General features: G+C 37.6%; 1 protein-coding gene and 1 pseudogene across 8 annotated transcripts in view; one reads left to right on the top strand and one right to left on the bottom strand.

Annotated features, from left to right (window-relative positions):
* ARHGEF12 (Rho guanine nucleotide exchange factor 12) overlaps positions 1-20047 on the top strand; it is a 166400-nt gene extending 146353 nt beyond the window's left edge. For 7 of the 8 annotated variants that reach the window (XM_074335326.1, XM_019718206.3, XM_019718207.3 and 4 more), the window contains 11 exons: positions 1126-1203; positions 2524-2599; positions 7773-7940; positions 8809-8896; positions 9388-9474; positions 9586-9665; positions 9945-10178; positions 12630-13100; positions 13952-14271; positions 15397-15466; positions 16023-20047. In XM_074335326.1, coding sequence (XP_074191427.1) covers positions 1126-1203; positions 2524-2599; positions 7773-7940; positions 8809-8896; positions 9388-9474; positions 9586-9665; positions 9945-10178; positions 12630-13100; positions 13952-14271; positions 15397-15466; positions 16023-16033 — 1683 coding nt within the window. In that variant the 3' untranslated portion in view covers positions 16034-20047. Of the gene's footprint in view, positions 1-1125; positions 1204-2523; positions 2600-7772; positions 7941-8808; positions 8897-9387; positions 9475-9585; positions 9666-9944; positions 10179-12629; positions 13101-13951; positions 14272-15396; positions 15467-16022 lie in introns of those variants that run through there. The other variant, XM_074335328.2, reaches the window with a different exon arrangement.
* A 2336-nt stretch (positions 20048-22383) lies between these two features.
* LOC141572605 (U2 spliceosomal RNA) lies at positions 22384-22476 on the bottom strand (annotated as a pseudogene).
* Between the last annotated feature and the right edge of the window lie 413 nt (positions 22477-22889).

Below are 22889 nucleotides of genomic sequence, written 5' to 3'. Positions count from 1 at the left end.
ATGTACCCTTTGATCTAATATTTCTTCTTTAGCAATTTATCTTACAAATATATCTACACATGTGTACGAAAGTGTATGTTTAAGGCCATTTTATTGCGGTGTCATTTGTTATAGAAGATTTGAAGTAACATACATGTCCATCAGTAAGGTGTAGTTAAATAAATTATAGTTCATTTACAGAGTGAATACCATGCAGCCATTAAAAAATGTGACAGCTATCTCTATATGTGCTCATGTGGAACAATCTCCGAGATATAATGATGAGCCATACACATATACAGAAAAATGTGTATATGAACATATTATGTTACCATTTGAGTAAGTAATACATACATGAATACATTAGGATATGCATACACAATATGCACAAAGACAAGCATACACATATTCTGTTTGCTTAGAATTTTTCTCATAGGCTACTCAAGAAATGGGTATTTTCCAGGCAGCTGGATGGCTCAGTTGGTTAGAGCGTGAGCTCTGAACAACAGGGTTGTGGTTCGATTCCCACATGAGCCAATGAGCTGCCCCTGAGCTTCTGGAGGGGTGGCCAGATAGCTCAGTTGGTTAGAACACATGCTCTCAACAACAAAGTTGCCGGTTCATCTCCCGCAAGGGATGGTGGGCTGCGTCCCCCACAACTAAAGATTGAAAACGACGACTGGACAACGACTTGGAGCTGATGGGCCCTAGAGAAACATACTGTTCCCGAGTACTCCCCAATAAAATTTATAAAAAGAAAAAAACGAATGGGTGTTTCTTTAGAGAAATTGGGGGTTAGAAGGCAGAACAGGTTTGGAGGGAGACTTACTTTTTATTGTACGCCTTGCATTACCTTCTGAATTTTGTACCATGTACATGATTTGCATATTCAGAAAATAAATACAAGCTAGTTAGAGGCCAGTGAGTTTGAAAAGATTGTGAAAGAACAGCCAAAGAGGTAAGACGAAAACTAGGAGAGTTTTCAAAGTCAAGAGAAGGGAGTATTTTAAGAGTGAATTGTCAGTTTTGTCTAATATTGCAGAGAGCTCAATAAAATGTAGGTAAAAAATGTCCATTTGATTTAGGAACAGGGAGGTCATTGATACCAAAGTAGTAACCTTGGCTCCATCCTGTCTTAATTTTCAGCGCTTAGAAGATTATCAGCGTCGCCTTGATACCTCCAATCTGAAGTTGTCAGAGTACCCAAATGTTGAAGAGCTCAGGGTGAGAGATGGTCTAATAATAATTTAAAAAATAAAATTGACCAAAGACCAGGCAGGTAATTAACATCTCAGTGGGGAATATACATCACCTGATGGATTTCATAGAGTGTGTATATTTATGATTCTATTCTTTGTTTTAAATGTTTCTTCTGTGTGAAGATTACTTTAGTTTTTCACGAGAGGACTATGTTGTGTGAGACTGTAACTTTTGTGACAAAAATTTGCGGGAGACTAAGGAACATTATTATTAAGATTAATTTTATTGTGTTGTATAGTTTGAATAAGAGTAGGGCTATACTATGAGAACTTGCCAGATTATTCGGTAAAACAAGGTAACAACTATTTTTCCGTGAATCTCTTCAGAAGCATAAAAATTGAAACCATTACAGAAATTATAGTACAGTAGTACCTCGGTTTTCGAATGTCTCCTTTGACGAACATTTCGGTTTACAAATGCCGTAAATTTTATGGATCTATGGTATCATTAGATAGTAAAATTCATGCCATATTTGCAGTTTTAGGGGTTGATTTTAAAGGTCTGGAATGGATTAGTCCATTTTGCATTGCTTTCTATGGGGAAACTGTGCCTCGGTTTTCGAACATTTCAAAACTCGAACGGTCTTCGAAAACCGAGCTACCACTGTAAAATATTGTTGTCACTTCTTGTACATGAGGCTTTCCTATTAAGTAACTGATTACGATTTTAAACCTTTCTTGTACTGTTTCACTAGGTGATTATTTTGGCTGATGTATTTGGTAGCTATTAAAATAGACTTTTATGTGATGTATAACAGATTATCAAAAAGCATGCTACTGTGCGTAGCCCTGTCCAGAGAATGAGGTTTTTCTAGAACTAGTTATACTAAAAGATGATTCTCTTACTAAGTTATTAATATTTAGAGCAAGCCTGAGTACTACCTGGATTTTTCATAAGTGCTATTGTTTAGAAGTTTCTTTGGAACTAGAGCCTGGAACTCAGGTCTCTTACAAATAAGCTATGCATTATCCTCATCAAGTTATTTATACAACAATGGGTTGAGATACTAGTAGCTGAAGGTTCACAATTTTATTTTCATAAGCTATTATCATCTATTAGAGTTAGATTTAGAAGACAGTACTCCTGAATGTTTTTCAAGATACCTTTTCATTTTCAGAAAATGTTATGCAGCTTACTTTAACATGGTCCTTATTCCATTTTCAGTAGTTGACAGGTATCAATAATAAAAGTGAATAAGAATTTCTTTAAAGGAGACTATATGGAATATTCTTACTAAGTAAGTGCTTGAAAATAATTTGTATATAATTCCTTTTGTTTTGGCAGAATTTGGATTTAACAAAAAGGAAGATGATTCATGAAGGACCATTGGTTTGGAAGGTGAATAGAGATAAAACTATTGGTAAGTCTAATGTCTGTTAATTTGGGGGCAAGTGGAGAAAGGAAAAGAATAGGAAAGTTTCTTAGAAGAAGAGATAACACTCATAATTTTCAATTACAGCAGATACAGTACTACTTTGTGTTATTTATGCATTTACAGAAGATATGCTTATGTGATTTTGTTATATGTGAAGTTTGTTAAATATTTATTTAGGGATGAAGCAGAAAATTCTCTCACAATTTAGTCCTATCCCCATCACACTTGTGTTCGAATGAGTCTAAGCTTTCTTTAGACTATTACATCTAAAACTATCTGTGGTGAGGAACCATTGGTTTTTATTTCTTCTTATTCAGAGATTCACACTTCATTGTAATACAATTTACAATTTATTTAAAATGACAATAACAAGCAACTTTTTCATTATGTTTAATTAAATTTAAAATTTTTTTCATTTAATGTTGAAATTCAATATTTATATTAGTTTCAGGTGTACAACATAGTAGTAAAACATTTATATAATTTACGATATGCTCCATCAATTACTCTAGTACCCAGCTAGTACTATACATAGTTATTACAATATTATTGACTATATTCCGGATGCTGTACTTTACATCCCCGTGACTATTTTGTAACTACCAAGTTGTACTTCTTAATTCCTTCACCTTTTTCACCTAATTCCCCCAATCCCCCTCCCACACGACAACTATCAGTTTGTGCTCTGTATCTGTGAGTCTCTTTTTGTTTTGTTTGTTCATTTTGTTCTTTAGATTCCACAATTAAGTGAGATCATATGGTATTTGTCTTTCTCTGAGTTATTTCACTTAGCATAATACCCTCTAAGTCCACCCATGTTGTCACAAATGGTACGATTTAATTATTTTTTCTGGCTGAGTAGTATTAAATTGTATATATGTGTGTACCACTTCTTTATCCAACCATCTACTGATGGGCACTTAGGTTGCTTCCATATCTTGACTATTGTAAATAATGCTGCAGTGAACATAGGGTTGATATGTTTTTTGAGTTAGTGTTTTGGATTTCTTTGGAGAAATACCCAGATATGGAATTGCTGGGTCATATGGTAGTGCTATTTTAAATTTTTTGAAGAACCTCCATACTGTTTTCCATAGTAGCTACACGAATTTGCAATTCCACCAACAGTGCACAAGGGTTCCCTTTCTTTTCTCCACGTTGTCACCAGCACTTGTTTGTTGATGATAGCCATTCTTACAGGTTTGAGTTGATAATCTCATTGTGATTTTAATTTGCATTTCTCTGATGATGAGTGATGTTGAGCATCTTTTCATATGTCTGTTGGCATATATGTCATCTATATGTCCTCTTTGAGAAATGTCTAGTTAGGTCCTCTGACCAGGTTTATTTGGATTTTATTTTTGTTTTGACTTGTATGAGTTCTCTATAAATTTTAGATATTAACACCTTATCAGATATATTTTTTGGTGACTATCTCCTCCCATTCAGTAGGTTGTCTTTTCATTTTGTTCATGGTTTCCTTTGCTTTGCAAAAACTTTTTAGTTTGCTGTAGTCTCATTTGTTTTTTTTCTCCTGTTGTTTCCCTTACCCGAGAAGATATATCAAAATAAGTATTACTAAGAGCAGTGCGAGAGAGTTTGTTGCCTGTGTTTTCTTCTAGGAGTTTTATGGTTTCTGGTCTTCTACTTAAGTCCTTAATCCATTTTGAGTTTTCTTGTATATGGTATAAGAAGATGGTCTAGTCTCATTTTATTGCATGTATCTGTCGAGTTTTCCCAATACCATTTATTGAATAGATTGTTTACCCCATCGTATAGTCTTGCCTCTTTTGTCATTGATTAACCAGATAGGATTGGGTTTCTTTCTGGGTTTTCTATTCTGTTCCATTGATTTATGTGTCTATTTTTATGTCAGTATCATTGCTGTTTTGATTACTACAGCCTAGTAGTACAGTTTGATATCAGGTAGCATAATACCTCCAACTTTGTTCTTCTTTCTCAAGATTGCTTTGGCTATTCGGGGTCTTTGTAGTTCCATATAAATTTTAGTTCTGTGAAAAATGCAATTGATATTTTGATACGGTTACATTTAATCCATAGATTGCTTTGGGTAGGATGAACATTTTAACGATGTTAATCTTTCCTATCTATGAGCACTTATTTTTATTTTCTTCCATTTCTTTCTTCAGTGTCTTATACTTTTCCTAGTACAGGTCTTTTACATCCTTGGTTAAATTTATTCCTAGCTATTTATTTATTTTTTGATGCAATTGTAAATGGGATGGTTTTCTTAATTTCTTTTTCTTATGGGTGTACAACATTTCCACCAATATTAATTTTGCATCCAGCTACTTTACTGAGTTCATTAGTTCTGATAGTTTCTTTGGCAGAATCCTTAGGGTTCTCGGTATGTAGTATCATGTCATCTGCAAATAATGACAATTTTTTCTTTCCTATTTGGATGCCTTTTATGTCTTTTTCTTGTCTGATTGCTGTGGCTAGGACTTCCAATACTATGTTGAATGAAAGTGGGCATCCCTATCTTGTTCCTGCTCTTAAGGGAAACGCTTTCAGTTTTTCCCCTTGGAGTATGGTGTTAGCTGTGAGTTTGTGGTATATGACCTTTATTACGTTGAGGTATGTTCTCTCTATTCCCACTTTGCTGAGGGTTTTTATCATAAATGGATGCTGGGTTTTTTGAACACTTTTTCTGCATCTATTGATATGATCATGTGATTTTTGTCCTTTATTTTGTTTAAGTGGTGTATCATGTTAATTGACTTGTGGATATTGAGCCAACCTTGCCTCCCAGGAATAATTCCCACTTGATTGTGGTGTATGATCTTTTTAATGTATTGCTGAATTCTGTTTGCTAATATTTTGTTGAGGACTTTTGCATCTATGTCCATCAGGGATATTGGCCTATAATTTTCTTTTGTTGTAATGTCTTTGTCTGGTTTTGGAGTCAGGGTAATAGTGGCCTCGTAAAGTGAACTGGGAGCCCTTCCTCCTCTTGAATTTTTTGGAATATTATGAGAGGGATGAGTGTTAATTCTTCTTTGACTGTTTGGTAAAATTCACCTGTGAATCCTTCTGGTCCAGGAATTTTGTTTGCTGGGAGTTTTTTGATTACTGATTAGTTTCTGTTTGTAGTGATCGGTCTTTTCTGATTTTTTGTTTCTTGTTGATTCAGTCTTGGAAGATTGTATGTTTCTAGAACTCATCCATTGCTTCCAGACTGTCCAGTTTGTTGGCATGTAATTGTTCATAGTTTTCTCTTATAATCCTTCGAATTTATGTTGTGTCAGTTGTCACTTCTCTGCTTGCATTTCTTCTCGTGTGTCCTTCACTTCAGTTATTGTATTCTTCACTTATGACTGGTTCTTTTTTTTTTTTTTTTAATGGTTTCTGTGTCCTTTATTATGCTTACTATCTATTTGTTGAAGTTCTCACTAAGTTCCCTGAGCATTCTGAAAACCAGTGTTTTGAACTCTGTGTCTGGTCTAATGCTTGCCTCCATTTCATTTAGTTCCTTCTGTGTAGTTTCATTCTTTTCTTTCAGTTGGGACATGTTTCTTTGTCTCCTCATTCGGGCTGCCTCTCTTTGTTTCTATGTAGATCTGCTATGTCTCCCACTCTTGGGAGGATGGCCTTCTGTAGTAGGTGCCCTGTGGGGCCCAGTGGCGCAGTCTCCCTGAGCACCTGAGCCACGTGCTCCAGTAGTAGCCCTTATGTGGGTTATGTGTGCCCACCTGTTGCAGTTGAACGTGGAATACTGTTGGCATGTCTTTGGGTGGGATTGGCCCTCAGGCTGACTGGTTGTGAGGATTGGCCATGAACACAGCATAAGAGCTGCTGTACATGGCCTGACCCTGCAGACAGACATTTGCCCCTCTGGGCTCTGATGCCTGCCAAGACCACCCTTCGTGTGTGACTCTTGTGGGGCTGAAGGGAGTTGGTTCTGGGGCCTCTTTGGAGGGGCTTCCATGCCAGACAATGTCAGTTGCTGTTTGTGACTGGCCCGGGGCTTACCTTTTAGGAGTTACAAAGAGATCATTGGTTGGTTGCTTCCTGTGCTGAAACTGGAGGCATGTGGGAGAGACCATGCTGTGAATCGAGGCCAGCCGCTCCAGTACCGGTGATGCCTGCTGGTGCCTTCAAGGGTCTCAGGCAGTATCCAAATTGGGTGAGGCAGGGTCTCTCAGTCACCATGGTGGGGCATGTGGTGCTCACCAGGTTAATGCTGATTCAGATTTGGCACAGTGGTGAGCCTGGAGCACTCAGCAAAAGGCTCAGGGCCCTCAGAGGCTAGCCATTTGCCTGTCTCGGGTCCGCGGACCTCCAAGAGTTATCCAAGAAAGACTGCAGCACAGCCCAAGTCTGGCTGCCCACTTTTGAGATTCTTGGAGGGTGTGCGAGTTGCATGTTTCAGGGTCTCAGGGAGTCACCTGGGTGGGATGAGTGATGTTCAGGCCAATGTAGATTCACATTTGGCTCTATGGATGGTGGGGCTCCACAGCAGGACAATGGGGGCCATCCCTGTGGCCCTTGCCCTGAAGCCACACAACTCAGTCTCTCCGTGTATGTCTGTGATGCCTCCCAAGCTGCCATCTCTTCCCTAGCCCAGAATCAGTGCCTGGAAATGAGAGAGTCTGTGTGGAGGCCACTGAAGAGCATTCCTGGATTCCCAGCAGCCTTTCATCTTACCCAGATGTTTGGGATCCTTGTTTTTTTCACAGCCAGTTGTTTGGGGGCTCTTCTTCCCAGCACTGGTGCTTCAACCTGCGGTGCCTGGTTTGGGGCTGGAACTCCTTGCTCCTCAGAGGGGACCCCTGGAGCTGTGATATCCTACTCCATTCTCAATCACCACACGTAGGTGTGGGGTCATCCTATTTTGCATGTTCTGTACCTCCTTCCACTCTCGATGTGGCTTCTTCTTTATATCCTTAGTTGTCGTCTGTTCAGCTAATCTTCAGATGTTTGTCCTGGTTGTTTGTTTTATAATTTAGTTGTAATTTTAATTGGGTCATAGGAAGAGGCAAGCCCAGCATTTACCTACTTTGTCATCTTCACTAGAACTCCCCAATTTCTGAAATTTACTGTGTTAAAAGCAACTTTCTCTGTCGAATTGTTATGAGGTGTATAAAACACATCTCAGTTTCTGTACTAATCATCTTTCCTATATTTTTGTTTCTAGATCTATACACATTGCTGCTGGAGGATATTCTTGTATTGTTACAAAAGCAGGATGATAGACTGGTGTTAAGGTGTCATAGTAAGATTCTGGCATCTACTGCTGATAGCAAACACACATTTAGCCCTGTCATTAAGTTAAATACAGTATTGGTTCGACAAGTGGCAACAGGTGAATATGTCTTCTGAATGATGCTAACCTCCAGGTTTATTGTAAAGTTACATAAGCTAATTCAGCGTTGTTTAAGTAGCACAAGTGGTATAAAGTTTTGTTCTTTTTATATTCTTAAACAAATTAAATTGCATTCATTTAGTGCTTACATATTGAATTAAGAGTTTATACTCCAAATTTAGTATGACTCACTGAGTAATTTTCTGCATTTGAAAATTTTCTGCATATTATTTTGATCTTTATTCCATGTTCAAATTATTGATAGACACCAATGAAGATAGTGAATTGAGAGGTAATCCCAATGAAACAGCTTTCATTAGAATGGTATAGTTTTTGATTTGGTGGAAAACAAAAAGCAAAAACTAAAGAGGTGGGTGTTGTTTGTGTTTTTGAAAGCAGTTTAAGTTAGCAAATTGTATATTAATTGGACTAACAATGAGGTACCTTTTAAAACCTGTTAGTTCCATGATGGCAGGATTAATTTATGATCTTTTTAACACCCACTGAATATTATTAACTAACTGTTTAACTAAAGGGCAATTCAAAAAAAATTCAAAAGAGTCATATCATAGTGTTTAGTTCAGTAATTTAGATATTTGGCAGCTTCTTGTTTCTAATAAACTGCTGTGGAATCAGTGCTAGTTTTTATAATCTTTATTTTATTGAAGTATAATAAAATAAAGTATAACACACAATATGTTTCAAAAATTTTAAGTGTATAGCTTGGTGAAGTTTTACCAAGTGAACACGTTTACAAAGTGAACACATGTAACCTTTACCTAGATTAACATGCAGAATAATCCCAGGACCCTAGAAATGGCCTCCATAGATCATATTGTGAGAGTAATTTTTGTCTTGTCTTTTCCAGATAACAAAGCTTTATTTGTCATCTCCATGTCAGACAATGGAGCCCAAATTTATGAACTGGTGGCACAGACAGTTTCTGAAAAGACTGTGTATGTATTAGATATAGCTACCTTGCTCTAATATTTTAATGTCCTGAATATAATCTTTCACATACTTAACTTTGTTTCTGTAATAGAATTTTGAAAACCAAAAACAAGCACTTTCTCTATATTCTTTTAGATATATTCTTCTAAGAACTTGTTCCTATTTAGACTGATGTCTCTCAATTTGATGCTGTTGTAATGAAAGTACCTTTTATAAAGGATTCAAAAAGGATCAAGTAAAATTTTTTAATGGGTAGTAAATCCATTATGATGTTAGGCTTTTCTTTAAGGCATAGAGTTTTTATAATCTCTACTTAATAATTTTTGCCAAAACAAAGATATTCTCTGGCAAGTAGAGCTTTTTATTTGTTGGTTTTGTGTGTTTTGGATTCTGGTTTGTTTTTATTTTGCCTTTACTTTTGCTTTCTCAGTGTATTTAAAGGACATTTCTTTTTCCTTTCCCTTTTGTATTTCGGATTCTTTTCGAACTTCCATAGCTGGCAGGACCTAATCTGTCGGATGGCTGCATCAGTGAAGGAGCAATCCACGAAGCCTATTCCATTGCCACAGTCACCACCTTGCGAGTGAGTGTGCCTTTGTGTTTTGGTCAGAAAAGGAATGGTTAATTCTTACATTTTGTTGCAATGATATTTAGTCACCTCATGAAGTTAAAGATCATTTTCTTCCTTCTATAGAGGAGACAATGATGAAGAAGAACCTCCAAAATTAAAAGTGGAACATCATGGCATTTCAGTCACTGGTTTGCAGAGTCCAGGTAAACTGATGTTAAGTTTACCTGGAAGAATTTAGTCTATATATTACTTATTGAATGCAGAGAAACTTTAAGTCTTTTGGTTTATGCAGTTTCTGTCATTAACTATTCATTGTAACAGACTTTGTTTATGAGCCTTAACATGCTCTAAGTGTATTTTACTTAACAGATGATCTCTGTAGTTCATGTGGTTGTTTTTTCCAAGTGTTTCCTGAATGCTTCTGGTTAAAAGTTAAAAGTTTTGTTTAAAATATATTCTGCTTTTTCTGTTCCATTGGACAGACAAAGATTTGGGGTTAGAGTCTCCCTTAATGTCATCAAAACATCAATCTCATTCCCTGGGTACCTCTGGGAAATCAGAGGTAGATGATCTCTTTGTGGCTGAGAGACAGTTTGCAAAGGAGCAGCGTGCAGATGGGACTCTAAAGGGAATTGGAGTAAATTATCAAAGCAAAATCCAAGATCCACACTTGCCTGTCTCAGAAGAACGGTGGGCATTGGATGCACTAAGAAATTGTAAGTTTTATTCATAAGTTAATACAGATACTTATTAAGTACCAGAGTTGTGTAATGTACTATGTAGTCATTTAGGGAGATTCCAAAGAAGAGTGAACTATGATTGACTTTTCCCTGCATGAGTTTTACAATCTAGTTGAGAAGATGATAGAAACTTTGCCCACCTTTTTAAGTTTGCAAGCAATACAGGTATGTTAAAAGTGATCTGTTTGGGGTGACCAGAGAATGAAGGCATTAAAAAATGAGATAGATGTGATTACTACCTTGAAAAATGGGTTTGTGATACTTATTTAGAAGACTACATGTCATTCAGACAAGAATAATAGTAGGACCAAAAGCACAGAGGTGGAAAACTCTGAAGGTGTTCAGACAGCAGTGGTAGTTGGCTTATTGTAGACCATGTAAGTTACAGGAGTCATGGGAGATAAGGTCGGAAAGGTAGCAGATGTACTGTTGAGCCCAACCTTAAATACCAGATTGGGTCTTCTGAACTTTAAGGATGGCACGTCACAGTCTTTTGAGGGCATTTTCAAACTACAAATTATTCTTCTAGTATTCTTGTGTATATTGTAGTATTCTCCACCAATGTCCATCTCTCTCTGTCTCTCTGTCTCTCTGTCTCTCTGTCTCTCTGTCTCTCTCACACACACACACACACACACACACACACACATTGTGTGTTTGTACACACCCCCATGATAGTGGGTGGTGCTTGCCACTGCCACTCTGTTAGCTACCCCTCTCCCTCTCCAGCCTGGTTGATAATCACTGTGTTGCAAATGGGAGTGTATCACATTTCTCAGGTGTATTTGGAGTTGGGCAAAAGGCTGAGAACCGTTGCTCTAGCTGTAGAGAACCATTTGAAGTTTTTAAGCTAGGTTATGACAAATAAAATAGATTAATTTGACTGAGAGCTGCAAAAGGCTTTAAATGGAAAGAGGTTTGGAGTTGTGCAGTTACTATTAAGCTTTTGTAGAAGCCTGGGCTTGAGGCGAAAGGGTTTGGACTAGAATGGTGTCAGAGGAGTCAACAAATACTTAAAACCATTGACTTGTTTGGATGTGGGGGCAAAGGAAAGGGGATAGTTAGAGATGATTTCAGTACTCGTGTCAGAAATAAAAGTCAAAAAGGACCACCACTGCAACACATGATTTTCTTCCTTTTTTTATTTGCCAGAGATTGTGGGCTCTGTTTTAAAACATGTTGAGCTTAAGATAATGGCAAGCCGTTTAAGAGGAAGTGACCAGCAGGAAGTTGGAGTTTAAGACTAGAACTTTGGAGAGAGGTTAGGGAGAGAGATGGATTTAAGTGATAAGCCACGAGATGTCAGAGCATCTCTCAGAAAGTGAATGTAAAACAGAAAGACAGAGGTCAAAAACTGATCTGTGTGGAGAAACAGAAGGTAGAAATTAAGCCAGAATTGAAAGTAGGGAATTGGTCAAGTTCTTTAAAACCTAATTAATTCTAAATTCTCCTGAATTAACAATCACAATGATTTCCTTTTTCAAAATTTTTATTATTTTTTTTTTTAATTACAGTTGACATTCACTAGTTTCAGGTGTACAACATAATGGTTACGCATTTATAAGTACAATTAAAATTTCTGATGGTTTGACTAACCTTGTCACAGTAACTCTATCATTGTGTGAGTGACCTCACAGCATACGCTTACCCATTCAAAATAAATTGGTTCTATTTTTAACAACCTAAGGAAGCTGTGCCATGAATAGGTCATTCATTAAAAACTAATAAATATTGTCTTTTAAAATTATACAAAATTATTATTATTTTTTATTAGTTTCAGGTGCACAAGACAAAGCAAAACTTAGACGTTTATCATTTATATCCCTCACACTGTGTGAACCCCCCTCCCCCCATCCACTATCCCTCTTATACAAAATTATTAGTATTAAATTTTATTACAAGGAAGTTTATTTTCTTCTTCACCATTTAAGGTGATTGTTTAGGTTGTTATAAATGATAAAATAAGTGTTCTGCTTGTCTAATAAAATTTGAAAAAAATAATGCCTGTGTATACAGTGTCTGTTTCTAGAAAAATAGAACTTTCAGGGTTTTTTTTGTCTAGCTTAACCCAGCTTTTCAACATCCTTTTAAGAAGTACCTTGTGGGTTTTCCAGTTATATGGAAGAAAAAATAGAGGGAGACATGGAATTGGTTATTTAGCAGTTCTAAATAGGAGTGCCTCCCCATTAATAATACCTAGTTCTTTTCAAGTCTAGTTTAATATTAAATCTTCTCTAAATGGTGCTTTATTTCGTTTTTCAAATAAAACAAAAACAATGATTATATGAAATTAATATATTGACTATATGTTACTTTAAAAGTACTTAATTTTAGAGATAATTGATAATTCCACTAATTTAGTTTTGGCATTCTGAGCATATAGTTGTAAATACGCATTTTTTTCTCCCTCCCTCCTAAATCTTTTAGTGGGTTTGTTGAAGCAGTTGCTGGTACAAAGGCTGGGTTTGATTGAGAAGATCACTCAGGAAGACTGCCCACATTTCTCAAGACATAGGACAGCCTCCCCTGGGATGCAGGCAGACAGTGGAACCCAGAACTTTGAAAGTATTGACATCTGTCATCCTGGTGAAGAACAGATGCCCTTTAGAACTGGAATTGATGTCATTTCCACTTGTTCCAGTCCACGGACTTCAACTGAATCTTACGCTCCACGGGATTCAGTGGTACTGGCATTCCAAGATAGCCAGGCAAGTAACATTTTAGTAATGGACCACATGCTTATGACCCCAGAGATTCTTCCTGCAGAGCCAGAAGGAGGTCTTGATGAGAGTGGAGAGCGCTTTTTTGATGCCCGTGAAGCACATAGTGATGATAATCCATCAGAAGGTAATGGAGCAGTTAAAAAGGAAGAGAAGGATGTTAATTTACACATCTCAGGCAAGTTCTTTCACATTTAAACTTTGATTTTAGTCATTGTTAACTGTCCTGTGTGCTGAAATGGACGTTTGGGTTTGTAAGCATTGTGTGTGAGCGTGTGTGTGTGTGTGTGTGTGTGTGTGTGTGTGTGTGTATTATTTATTCTTTCATGCACTAAATAATTATTGAATCCATGCCAGACCCCATCCTAGGTGCTGGGAGACAGAGCATTGAATAAACACATAAAAATCCACTATTCTCTTAAAGCTTAAGTGCTAGTAGTGGAAAGAGTAACCGTAAATAAGTAAACAAATAAATAGATGCCAGATAGTAAGAATTATTAGCAGGAAAAGTAAGTTAGACTAAGGGGCAGCAGAAAGTAATGGGGGCAGACAAAGTGATCAGGGAAGAGGGCCTTCGCTAAGGCAGCATTTGAGCAGAGACCCAAGGGAAGAAGCTATGTGTGGGTATCAGGAGGCAGAATAGTGCACGGGCTGTGAGGCAAGAGCAAGCTCTTTGTGGTTACGGAATACAGGGTGAGGGAGAAGATGGGAGAAGATGAGACAAGAGAGCTATTTGACAGGAGAAATGTTGGCAATATCATATAGGGACTTGTAGTTTTCATCTTTTAATTTTTAAAATGTTGACTAATGTGCAATTATTCAGAAATTAGCATGAAAGTTTGCTAAGTTTAACTGGAATCCAAAATGAGAAAATTCTGATGTGCTTAAAACTAAACGGGAATTTGGGAATTAACTGCTTTCCCCCCTCTTTAATAGCTTTTAAAGTTGTCAATATATTAACACATCTCTATTTTCTGATGTGCTGATAGCAGTACTAATCTCATCAAACTGTTCTGTCTCTATCAATAGGAAACTATTTGATCCTTGATGGCTATGAAACAGTACAGGAGAGCTCCACAGATGAGGAGGTTGCTTCCTCTCTTCCCCTGCAACCCATGACAGACCTCCGAGCCTCTGTGGACTCTACCCACCAGCAGCAACATTCTCCCCAGAATGCTCATTCTGATGGGGCAATTTCACCATTCACCCCAGAATTCCAGGCCCAGCAGCACTGGGGCATTATGGAGGATTCCTGTTTTGAGATCCAGAGTACCTCCACTTGTGCAGATTCACAAAGCCAGATCATGGAGTACATTCGTAAGATAGAGGCTGACCTTGAACACTTAAAGGTACCTCAGACTTCAGTGTTCTTAGGACTTGGTTATATGAAACACACTTAACAGAGAGGAAGTACAGAATGATAGAAATGATGATGTCAGTAAACTTGCTTATGTTCTAAATTTGTATGTTTTCATTGACCATTATCCATGAAAAGACCTGGATTTTAAAAAGCTGAGATCAGCATTGTTTATCTGGTTATAAATCGCAAGAACAGAAGAAGTTACAGCTCTATAAACTGTGTGTTTGTATGGATTTCTAAGTTTAAGAACCTGAATATATTCGGTGTGATTGGCTGGCCACAATGAGAAGATGCGAACAATAGCTGCGATAGGTGGGATTTGTGTAGTTATAAATCTAGGCTGGGAAGTGCTAAAACGTATTAAGTATCTGTTAATTATCAGATGATATTAGCAGTAGTTTTCCAGCTGCTGTGAAGATAGAAATTGGTTCCAGTGGCTCTCATAATTAAAAACCTGGGCACGAATGGTGGTTTTATAAATTGGTAATAGAAGATGTCACTGTACTAGCCTCTGTTTCAAAACTGACATATTTGGTAGTTTCCAAGAAAAGGACTTTATTTTAAAGTTTGCCATCAGTAGACATAGCTACTAGAGCCCAAATGTTTTTTTCATGACATCTTTCAGTTGGAGGCTTAGGGACAGTGTTAAAAGTGTTCTTAGCCTTTTAGCTAAAGATTGGTCTCCGTTAGTTTTTCTTTTAACTTCATATGATAGGTTTTCCCTTCTTTATTTGATTATATATTGTTGTATCCTGTGGCTGATGAGATGAGATATCCAAAAGGCCATTGTGGACAGATTGGTTTTAATATAGTTCATGCCAAATGTAGGACCATTTTAAGGGTGACTCCTAGGGGTGGGAGAATCACCTTTACCAGTTGCCCTTTCCTCTGTTTTATTTTTACATGGGAAAGTTTTAAGTTATTCATTCAAGGTAAAAACAAGTAAAAGGAATGAAATTTACTTTTCCCCCACTGACAAAATTTTAATGATGTTTATGTTGAAATTTGGAAGCATACCTATAATGTAAAAACAAAACAAAAAAAAAACCTCTTTCCTATTTTCAAAACATTTTTATGATGTTCAAATGAAAAACCTATGGGTTTTATTTTACAGAAGGTGGAGGAAAGTTACGCTCTTCTTTGCCAAAGGCTGACTGGATCAGCCCTCACAGACAAGCATTCAGGTATGTGAAAGTTGTGGATTCCAGACTCTACTAGCATCATCCTGCCTGAACAAGCAGATTGGTTGAAGTAATTTGTTATTTAAAGTGGAAACCTTATAAGATTCCTTTTCTTCTGTTTTTAAAAAACTGTTTCCAAATTTCATGCAGAAGCTCTTGTCTGCTGACTCAGCTCTTTCTTTTCTAAGAGGAACTATGGTTGTTAGTTCTCATGCCACCCCCTCTTTTCTATCTTCTTCATCTTTGCAAAACAAAAGGTAGAGTGGTGGTAAGCCTGGTAAATCCTAATTTCCCTATGAGATTTGCCAGTGCTGCTGTGACTCCTTAGTGGTAGAGGCTTGGTCTACCTCAGATCTTGCTATACTTTTGTGTCTCACTGTGACTGCAGTTAGATCTGTGTTCAATGAAACAATTTGTGTTCATTTGCTTACAGGCTCTGAGATGAGGCTGTTCTGATCCAGAAACAAAAACATAACCATGCCCACAGATTTCATAGATATTCTCTAAATGTTAATTTGTTCTTCTTAATTTGATCCCTACATATCTTTATTATTCCCAGATAAAAGTTAGAGCTACGTGTCCTGGAGGTGACTGAAGGTGGTTGGATTTTGAGCATCGGCCTTGTTAAAGCACATCCTGGCTCCAGTGTGGACGAAGAGAGAGTGTGTGACAGAGGATCTGCCTGTGAAGCCCCTGGGGTTAGCCATGTGTCAGGGGACCAGAGCAAGACTAGTTCTTCACAGTCTGGCAGCTGCACTATTCAGTGAGGGAATATCCATTCTCTCACTCTGCTCTCCTCACGATCTGAAATTCATTTTGATTCAGAACAAAAACCAAATGTGTAGAGCTTTGGGTTTAGGATATGAAATTTTACTTAGTCATAAAAAAAGAAGAAAATCGATATATTTATTTGACTTCATTCCATATTTGATAGCACATTTTAATTTTTATTTTGCCATGTTTTGTTTTAATTGACTAGTGAGAGTTTTTAGCCCTTTGTGTTTAGTACACCCAAGGATCAATTGCTCCTAAAGTAAAGAGTTTACGATGGGGTATTAGGAGGTTGGGTAGAAAGGTAAAGAGGAGAAGGAAGTGAGAAGGGGAGGGAGGAACATCTAATCTTCACTAAACTGTATCCCATATCCTCTGCTGTCTAGGAGGCTGCTTTTCTGATGGTCACCTCAAAGACATAGTATTCCTGTAGCTCCTATGTGCAGAGGGCTTGAGCTGTGTGCTATCCCAGTGGGCAGTGAGTAGGTGGGATTCCTCCCATCTGAGGCAGGCACCTCTTTTCTAGTTGGGATCAACCCCCAGTTAACAGGAATCCTCAGTGTACTAAATAGCAGGCACTTGAAAATGGGTATGTTTTCTTCTATTGTCTTCTTTTCTGTTGAGGGTTGGTATTTGGGAGGGAGATGACAGCAAATTTTATTTTCTTGACTATAAATTTGTTATTCTTGATACTGTTTCATTTTTATAATTACACATTAGACTTTGGCACTTGTGTAAAATTATTCCTGCAGATTGAGCAGGAAGTAAAAAGAAAAGAAATGGAGATGCTTCAGATGGTGGCAGGGTTGGGGTTTGCTGAGTAAGGGTGGGACGGGATCAGGTAAAAGTTTGGGAAGGTTATCTAACTGAATCACTACTGAGTTGAACAATGGCTATCATTCGCCATGGGTACTGCTGATTATAAGGCCAGTAAAACTTTAGTACCTGGAGATTTGACTCTAATTTTTGCACTGATGGTGCCAAAGGGCTCTTTGAGTTAAAAGGAGAGCCCATAGTGGAGTGGAGAAAGGTGTGGAGAAGGCAGAGCTGTTCAAACCAGCTCCAGAAGCACTTCCTCTGATTTCACTGCTGGAACTTTTTCCACACTGGTGCCTGACCTTAAAAATTGCAGACCAGAACATACACTGGATACTGCAGGCAAGGTATTGGTCACTGCCTGCTCTAGAATGAATGCTAGTATTGGCAGCACCCTACAGAGGATAAATGTTTCAGAATTGTAACTTGAGAACTCCTTCAATTTTTTTGGTTTTCTGTGGTTTTGTTTGTGCATCGAGTATATATGTTTTGAATTAGTTTTGCCAACTAAAACTAAATCGTTTGTCAAATCTTAAAATTCTGTTAATATGAAGGAGTTCATCCACTGCTCTTATCTTTCAGTAGTGCCCTCTGAACTCTGTGGGTAGTCAGCATGTAATTTTATTCTTCCTTGCAGTCGTGTGTGTGTGTGTGTGTGTGTGTGTGTGTGTGTATGTGTGTGTGTGTGTGTACAACTCGTCATAAATGGTAAGGATTCCCAGTTACTTGTACAAACACCACTACATCTTAACAAACTCAACTATGTCCAGATTCCTGTTTTTGTCTTTTCAAAAGTGATCTATGTTTTTACGTAGACTGATCAACTTGGATCGTTGGACCTCATCTGTAGAGTTATATTTTGGGTTGTAGACCAAGTATAAATTAAATCACAACGGGATTAAAAATTTTAGAAGCAGAAGCTAATATATAAGCGGAACTGGAACTTTGTGTATCTTTTAAGACAAGCAAGTAGAAACCAAAGGGTTACATTGTGCTGCTGGAAATAATGTAGTCACACTCTCAACTAAAAGAGTTTCATCTGTAGCCACTTGACACTAATACCATCAGTGGGCAGTTAATCAGGAAAAAGGTAAATATAAATAGAACTTTCATCTTAACTTCAGATACTACAGTGAAGTTACCTAATTCTCTAGCACTCACTCAGGAAGCTTTGTAGGTTAGCAGAGTTTTGGTTTCTCTTCTAGTTCAGTCAATATCTTGTCCTTAGCAACTATTTGCTTTTCTTTTCCTGAAGTTTAACCTCTACTTGGAACAATAACAGGGCTAACTGGAAAAATACTTTTACCATAGCTCTGGTAAATTTATCAAATAAATTTATATCTAGATTTTCAAACGAAGCCCCAAAATGAAGTCTAATTATGAAAACAACCCACAATTTTGAGTGTTCTTTTTTTATCTTACTCACTTAACATCTTCCCTCCTCCTTCCCAGCCTGGCCTCCCTGTTTTCCAATTTCATTTAGGCCATTATAATCACATCCATTTTATTTTAATACTATATCTGCCTTTCAGGATAATGGAATTAGATATTCATTCTGTCCTTGAGTGGAACTAGTTACCATCAAAGTCATTTTCTCAAAGTTAAGTGACAAGAAGTTGGAATCTACTTCCACACGGAAGAATCCAAAGGTAGTGGACAAAGCAACCTTCCCAGAGCAGGAGAGCTGGGATTTAGCTATTGAAGTGACCTGCCATGACCCTGTGCTCACTCCTTTGCCTAATGGCTCCTTTGCTATTAAGTGGCAGATTAATTTGGAGTATCTCCTTCCTTTTCAGTGAACAGATTTAATCAAGGCAAATTATTAAACACAGAAGTGCTATAATTTAAAATACTGATTATTGCCCTAGAAGCTTCATATTTTACATACTTTAAAATAAGCTAATTTGGACTGCTTAAGTTATTTTGGCTCTTAGATATTAAACTGTATTCTGTTACACTACATGGAAGGTATATTTCACAAGCTTTTTGGCTACCCCCAAGCCCCAGACAATTAACAACAGTTAGAAAGGATGAGTGTGTTTTAAATTTTTTTTTCTACTTTTTTTGGGGAGGGGCGGGCAGGGGGCTAATATGAGAGAGCAGAAAAGTCCTTTTTTTCTTATTTTTAAAAACTAAAGAAAATATGCTTCCTGGGTTGTCTTTTATTTACTTTTTTTTCTTTTTGGTGTTGGTAAATTTGATGTACTAAGATGGAGCTTCTATATTTCAAATGGAAAGCTGTCTTCTCTGAAGGTGGTATATGCTGTTATTTTGAGCTACTAGAGCTTTGGTCAATATTTTCTTCCCTGTATGTCACAGAAGTCACCATTGAGAACTGGGCACAGAGAACCTCAAATTAGACAGTTAGGAGACCCTCCAGTCATCTTTTTGCAGGCTGTTATTTACCCCTAGTATTACAATGTTTGTTTTGTAAATCATGTTTTTTCCCTCCCCCTTTGCAAAGTGATCTACAAAATTGTTCTTTCCTCAAGGAAAGAGTTCTTTTGCTTCATTCCTTATGTCTTCCCCAAAGGTACTGATGATCTTGATAATAAATTGGTAAGAAAAAAATGTAGTTCCTAAAAAGAAGCTCTTCCCGCCGTTTCCAGGTGCCAACAGCTATGTACTAAGCAGATGTACTGCAGAAATAGCTAAAGTGCACACTGTTGTTGTTTTTTTTAATAAGCCTCTTCCTACTAGAATATTTTGTGTACCTTGTTCACCATACAATCATGTATTCTTTAACATAGCTTACTTTTAAAAATCTGGAACTATCTTCAAAAACACTTGATTAATAATCATGTAGTTGTACTGCTCACATTTTGAAATACCTAAAAGACTTTGTGTCCAAATGTACCTTTGTAAAATAGATCTTATATGAATTAGCTGATAAGGCTGTATGTTTCTGGAACAAAATATTGGTCATCTAAAACTTTGTTTTCTGGGGTCTGGGAAAATAGAAAATGAGAGTTCAAATATTAAATATGCTAAAAGGAACCAAGTATGTGACTTTTTATTTGTATTCATGTTCATTTGTCTTATATAAGTTATATTAGAAAAGTTGAGGTGCCAAGGAGGCCTTAATTAATCTTACTGGCAGAGACTATCAAATGTCTTCCTGCTTATTTGAGCATCTTTACTAGTAAGACTAGCCAATTGATCTCTGTGATGTGTAAACTTCCATGAGAACACTAACAGCTGGGATTGCCCATCATCTGGGTCAGTTTTGTTGTTTTCTTAAAAAGCTTTATTGAGATATAATACACATTATACATTTCACTCATTTAAAATGTACAATTCAGTGATTTTTGGTATACTATTGATTTTTAAAAATTGTAGTAAAATATATATGAGGTCTGACAATTGAGTTCGTGACCTTGCCACTGTGCGCTTATATTGGCAGTACTGTACAAACACCTCAGTAAGGTTTCATAACCTTCGTATGTCAGTGTCTCACAGTTGTGTACATGTCAACATGTGGTGCTGTGTTGCTGAGTGGCGTTCATTGTTGCATGTTTTGGTTTGCCATGGTGAGACTGTCTGAGCTTGAATAGGACAATGAACAAACATTAAATTTCTTGTTAAACTTGGCAAGAGTGGAAGTGAAATCATGGACATGTTAGTACAAATTTATGGGGATAATGCCGTGGAGAAAAAGGCAGTAAAGAAATGCATTAAACGTTTTTCTGAAGGGAGAGAACGCGTCACTGATGAGGAGAGGTCAGGGTGGCCAGTAATTAGCAGAATTGATGAAAACTTTGCAAAAACTCATTAAGTCATGCATCAAAATTGTTGGCTGATTGTGAGAAACATAGCAGACCAAGTAAACATCGATAGAGAAACAGGAAAATCTTGGTATGAGAAAGGTGTGAGCAAAAATGGTCCTAAAGGAGCTCACCAATGAACAAAAGCGGAGTTGCAGTTGGCCAAGATTTTTGGAGAGGCAAGATGATGTTTTGAGCCATGCTATCACTGGTGATGAAACATGGGTGTACCAATACAATCCTGAAACAAAGTATCGAAGTGCACAATTGAAGTCAGCCAATTCTCCACAACCAAAAAAGTTCCATCAGTCCAACTGCAGAGTCAAAACTAGGGGCCGACCCGGTGGCTCAGATGGTTGGAGCTCCGTGTTCCTAACAATGAAGGCGGCCGGCTGGATTCCCACATGGGCCAGTGACCTCTCACCCACAAGGTTGCCATACCAGTTCGACTCCTTGACTCCCACAAGGGAGGGTGGGCTTTGTCCCCTACAACTAAGATTGAACACAGCACCTTGAGCTGAGCTGCCACTGAGCTCCCGGATGGTTCAGTTGTTTGGAGTGCATCCTCTCAACCCCAAGGTTGCCGGTTCGACTCCTGCAAGGGATGGTGGGCTGCACCCCCTGCAACTAACAATGGCAACTGGACCTGGAGCTGAGCTGCGCCCTCCACAGCTATGATTGAAAGAACAGCAACTTGACTTGGAAAAAATCCTGGAAGTACACACTGTTCCCCAATAAAGTCCTGTTCCCCTTACCCAATAAAATCTTAAAAAAAAAAAGTCAAAACGATGTTGCTAACCTTTTTTGATATCAGAGGGATTATTCGTTATGTGTTTGTACCAACTGGACAGTTAACCAAGTTTATTATTTGGAAGTGGTGAAAAGGCTGCATGAAAAAGTTAGATGAAAATGACCTGAACTTTTTGCCAACAATTCATGGCTCTTGCATCACGACAATGCACCAGCTCACACGGCACCGTCTGTGAGGGAGTTTTTAGCCAGTAAACAAGCAACTATATTGGAACACCCTTCGTACTCATCTGATCTGGCCCCCAATGACTTCTTTCTTTACCCTAAGAGAAAGGAAATACTGAAAGGAAGACATTTTGATGACATTCAGGACATCAAGGGTAATACCACGGGAGCTCTGATGGCCATTCCAGAAAAGAGTTCCACATTTACTTTGGAGGGTGGAGTAGGCGCTGGCATTGGTGCATAGCTTCCCAAGGGGAGTATTTCGAAGGTGACAGTAGTGATATTCAGCAATGAGGTATGTAGCACTTTTTGTAAGATGAGTTCACAAACTTAATTGGCAGACCTTTGTATAGCATAAAATTTGTCATTTTAATTATTTTTAAAGGTACAATTCAGTAGGATTAATGGAGCAGCTTTTATGGCTCATTTGAGGATAACTTTAGTTTAACGCTACACTAAGTGAAAATGTGTTTCTTACCATTTTTATCCCCAATGCTGGACTTCCTAAAGTGCCAACATTTCTATGCTTTTATGGACTTCATTTCATCTCAGAAGACTCACTGAATTCGGGGGTTTTGTATGTTGGTTTTGACAGAGAGGTGTAATTTGACTTATTCTTGGGATGACATTTTAAACTCGTAAGAACAGTTACTACACTTGATCTTAGCCAAAAGGCCAAGATGTGATCTTGGAATGATATTTTAAGTTTTTAGTCATTCAGGGGCACATTTGGCTGATAGATCTAATAAGCATAACAAAAAGTATTTTGTGTGATCTTTTAGTTTAACCTTTTAAAAATTAAGGATATTCACATGTACTTTCCAGAATTAATTGGTTTAATCTATAACTCTTAGCTATCTATGTTAATAAACATAACTGGTAGAACAAGTAAATACCTGTATCATTCCCACTTGTACCTAGATGGTCATGTTCTAGGAATGGAGAAAGTAAAACTCTGTCTTTGCATGTGAGCCGTTATTTCCACGTTTTGCTGTCCTGTTTCAAGCAAAATGACCAGTTCACCAAATGTTAATACTAACTAGAAAAATAAGACAACCTATCCTGAAGTTGCTTTTCAGTTGAATTTGATGTCTCCCTCC

This window comes from Rhinolophus sinicus, chromosome 14 (genome assembly GCF_057876585.1).
Source record: "Rhinolophus sinicus isolate RSI-liver-muscle chromosome 14, RSI-T2T, whole genome shotgun sequence".
Taxonomy (NCBI): Eukaryota; Metazoa; Chordata; class Mammalia; order Chiroptera; family Rhinolophidae; genus Rhinolophus; species Rhinolophus sinicus.
The sequence above is the reverse complement of the archived record's forward strand: the minus strand, read 5'-3'. Positions and strand labels throughout refer to the sequence as shown.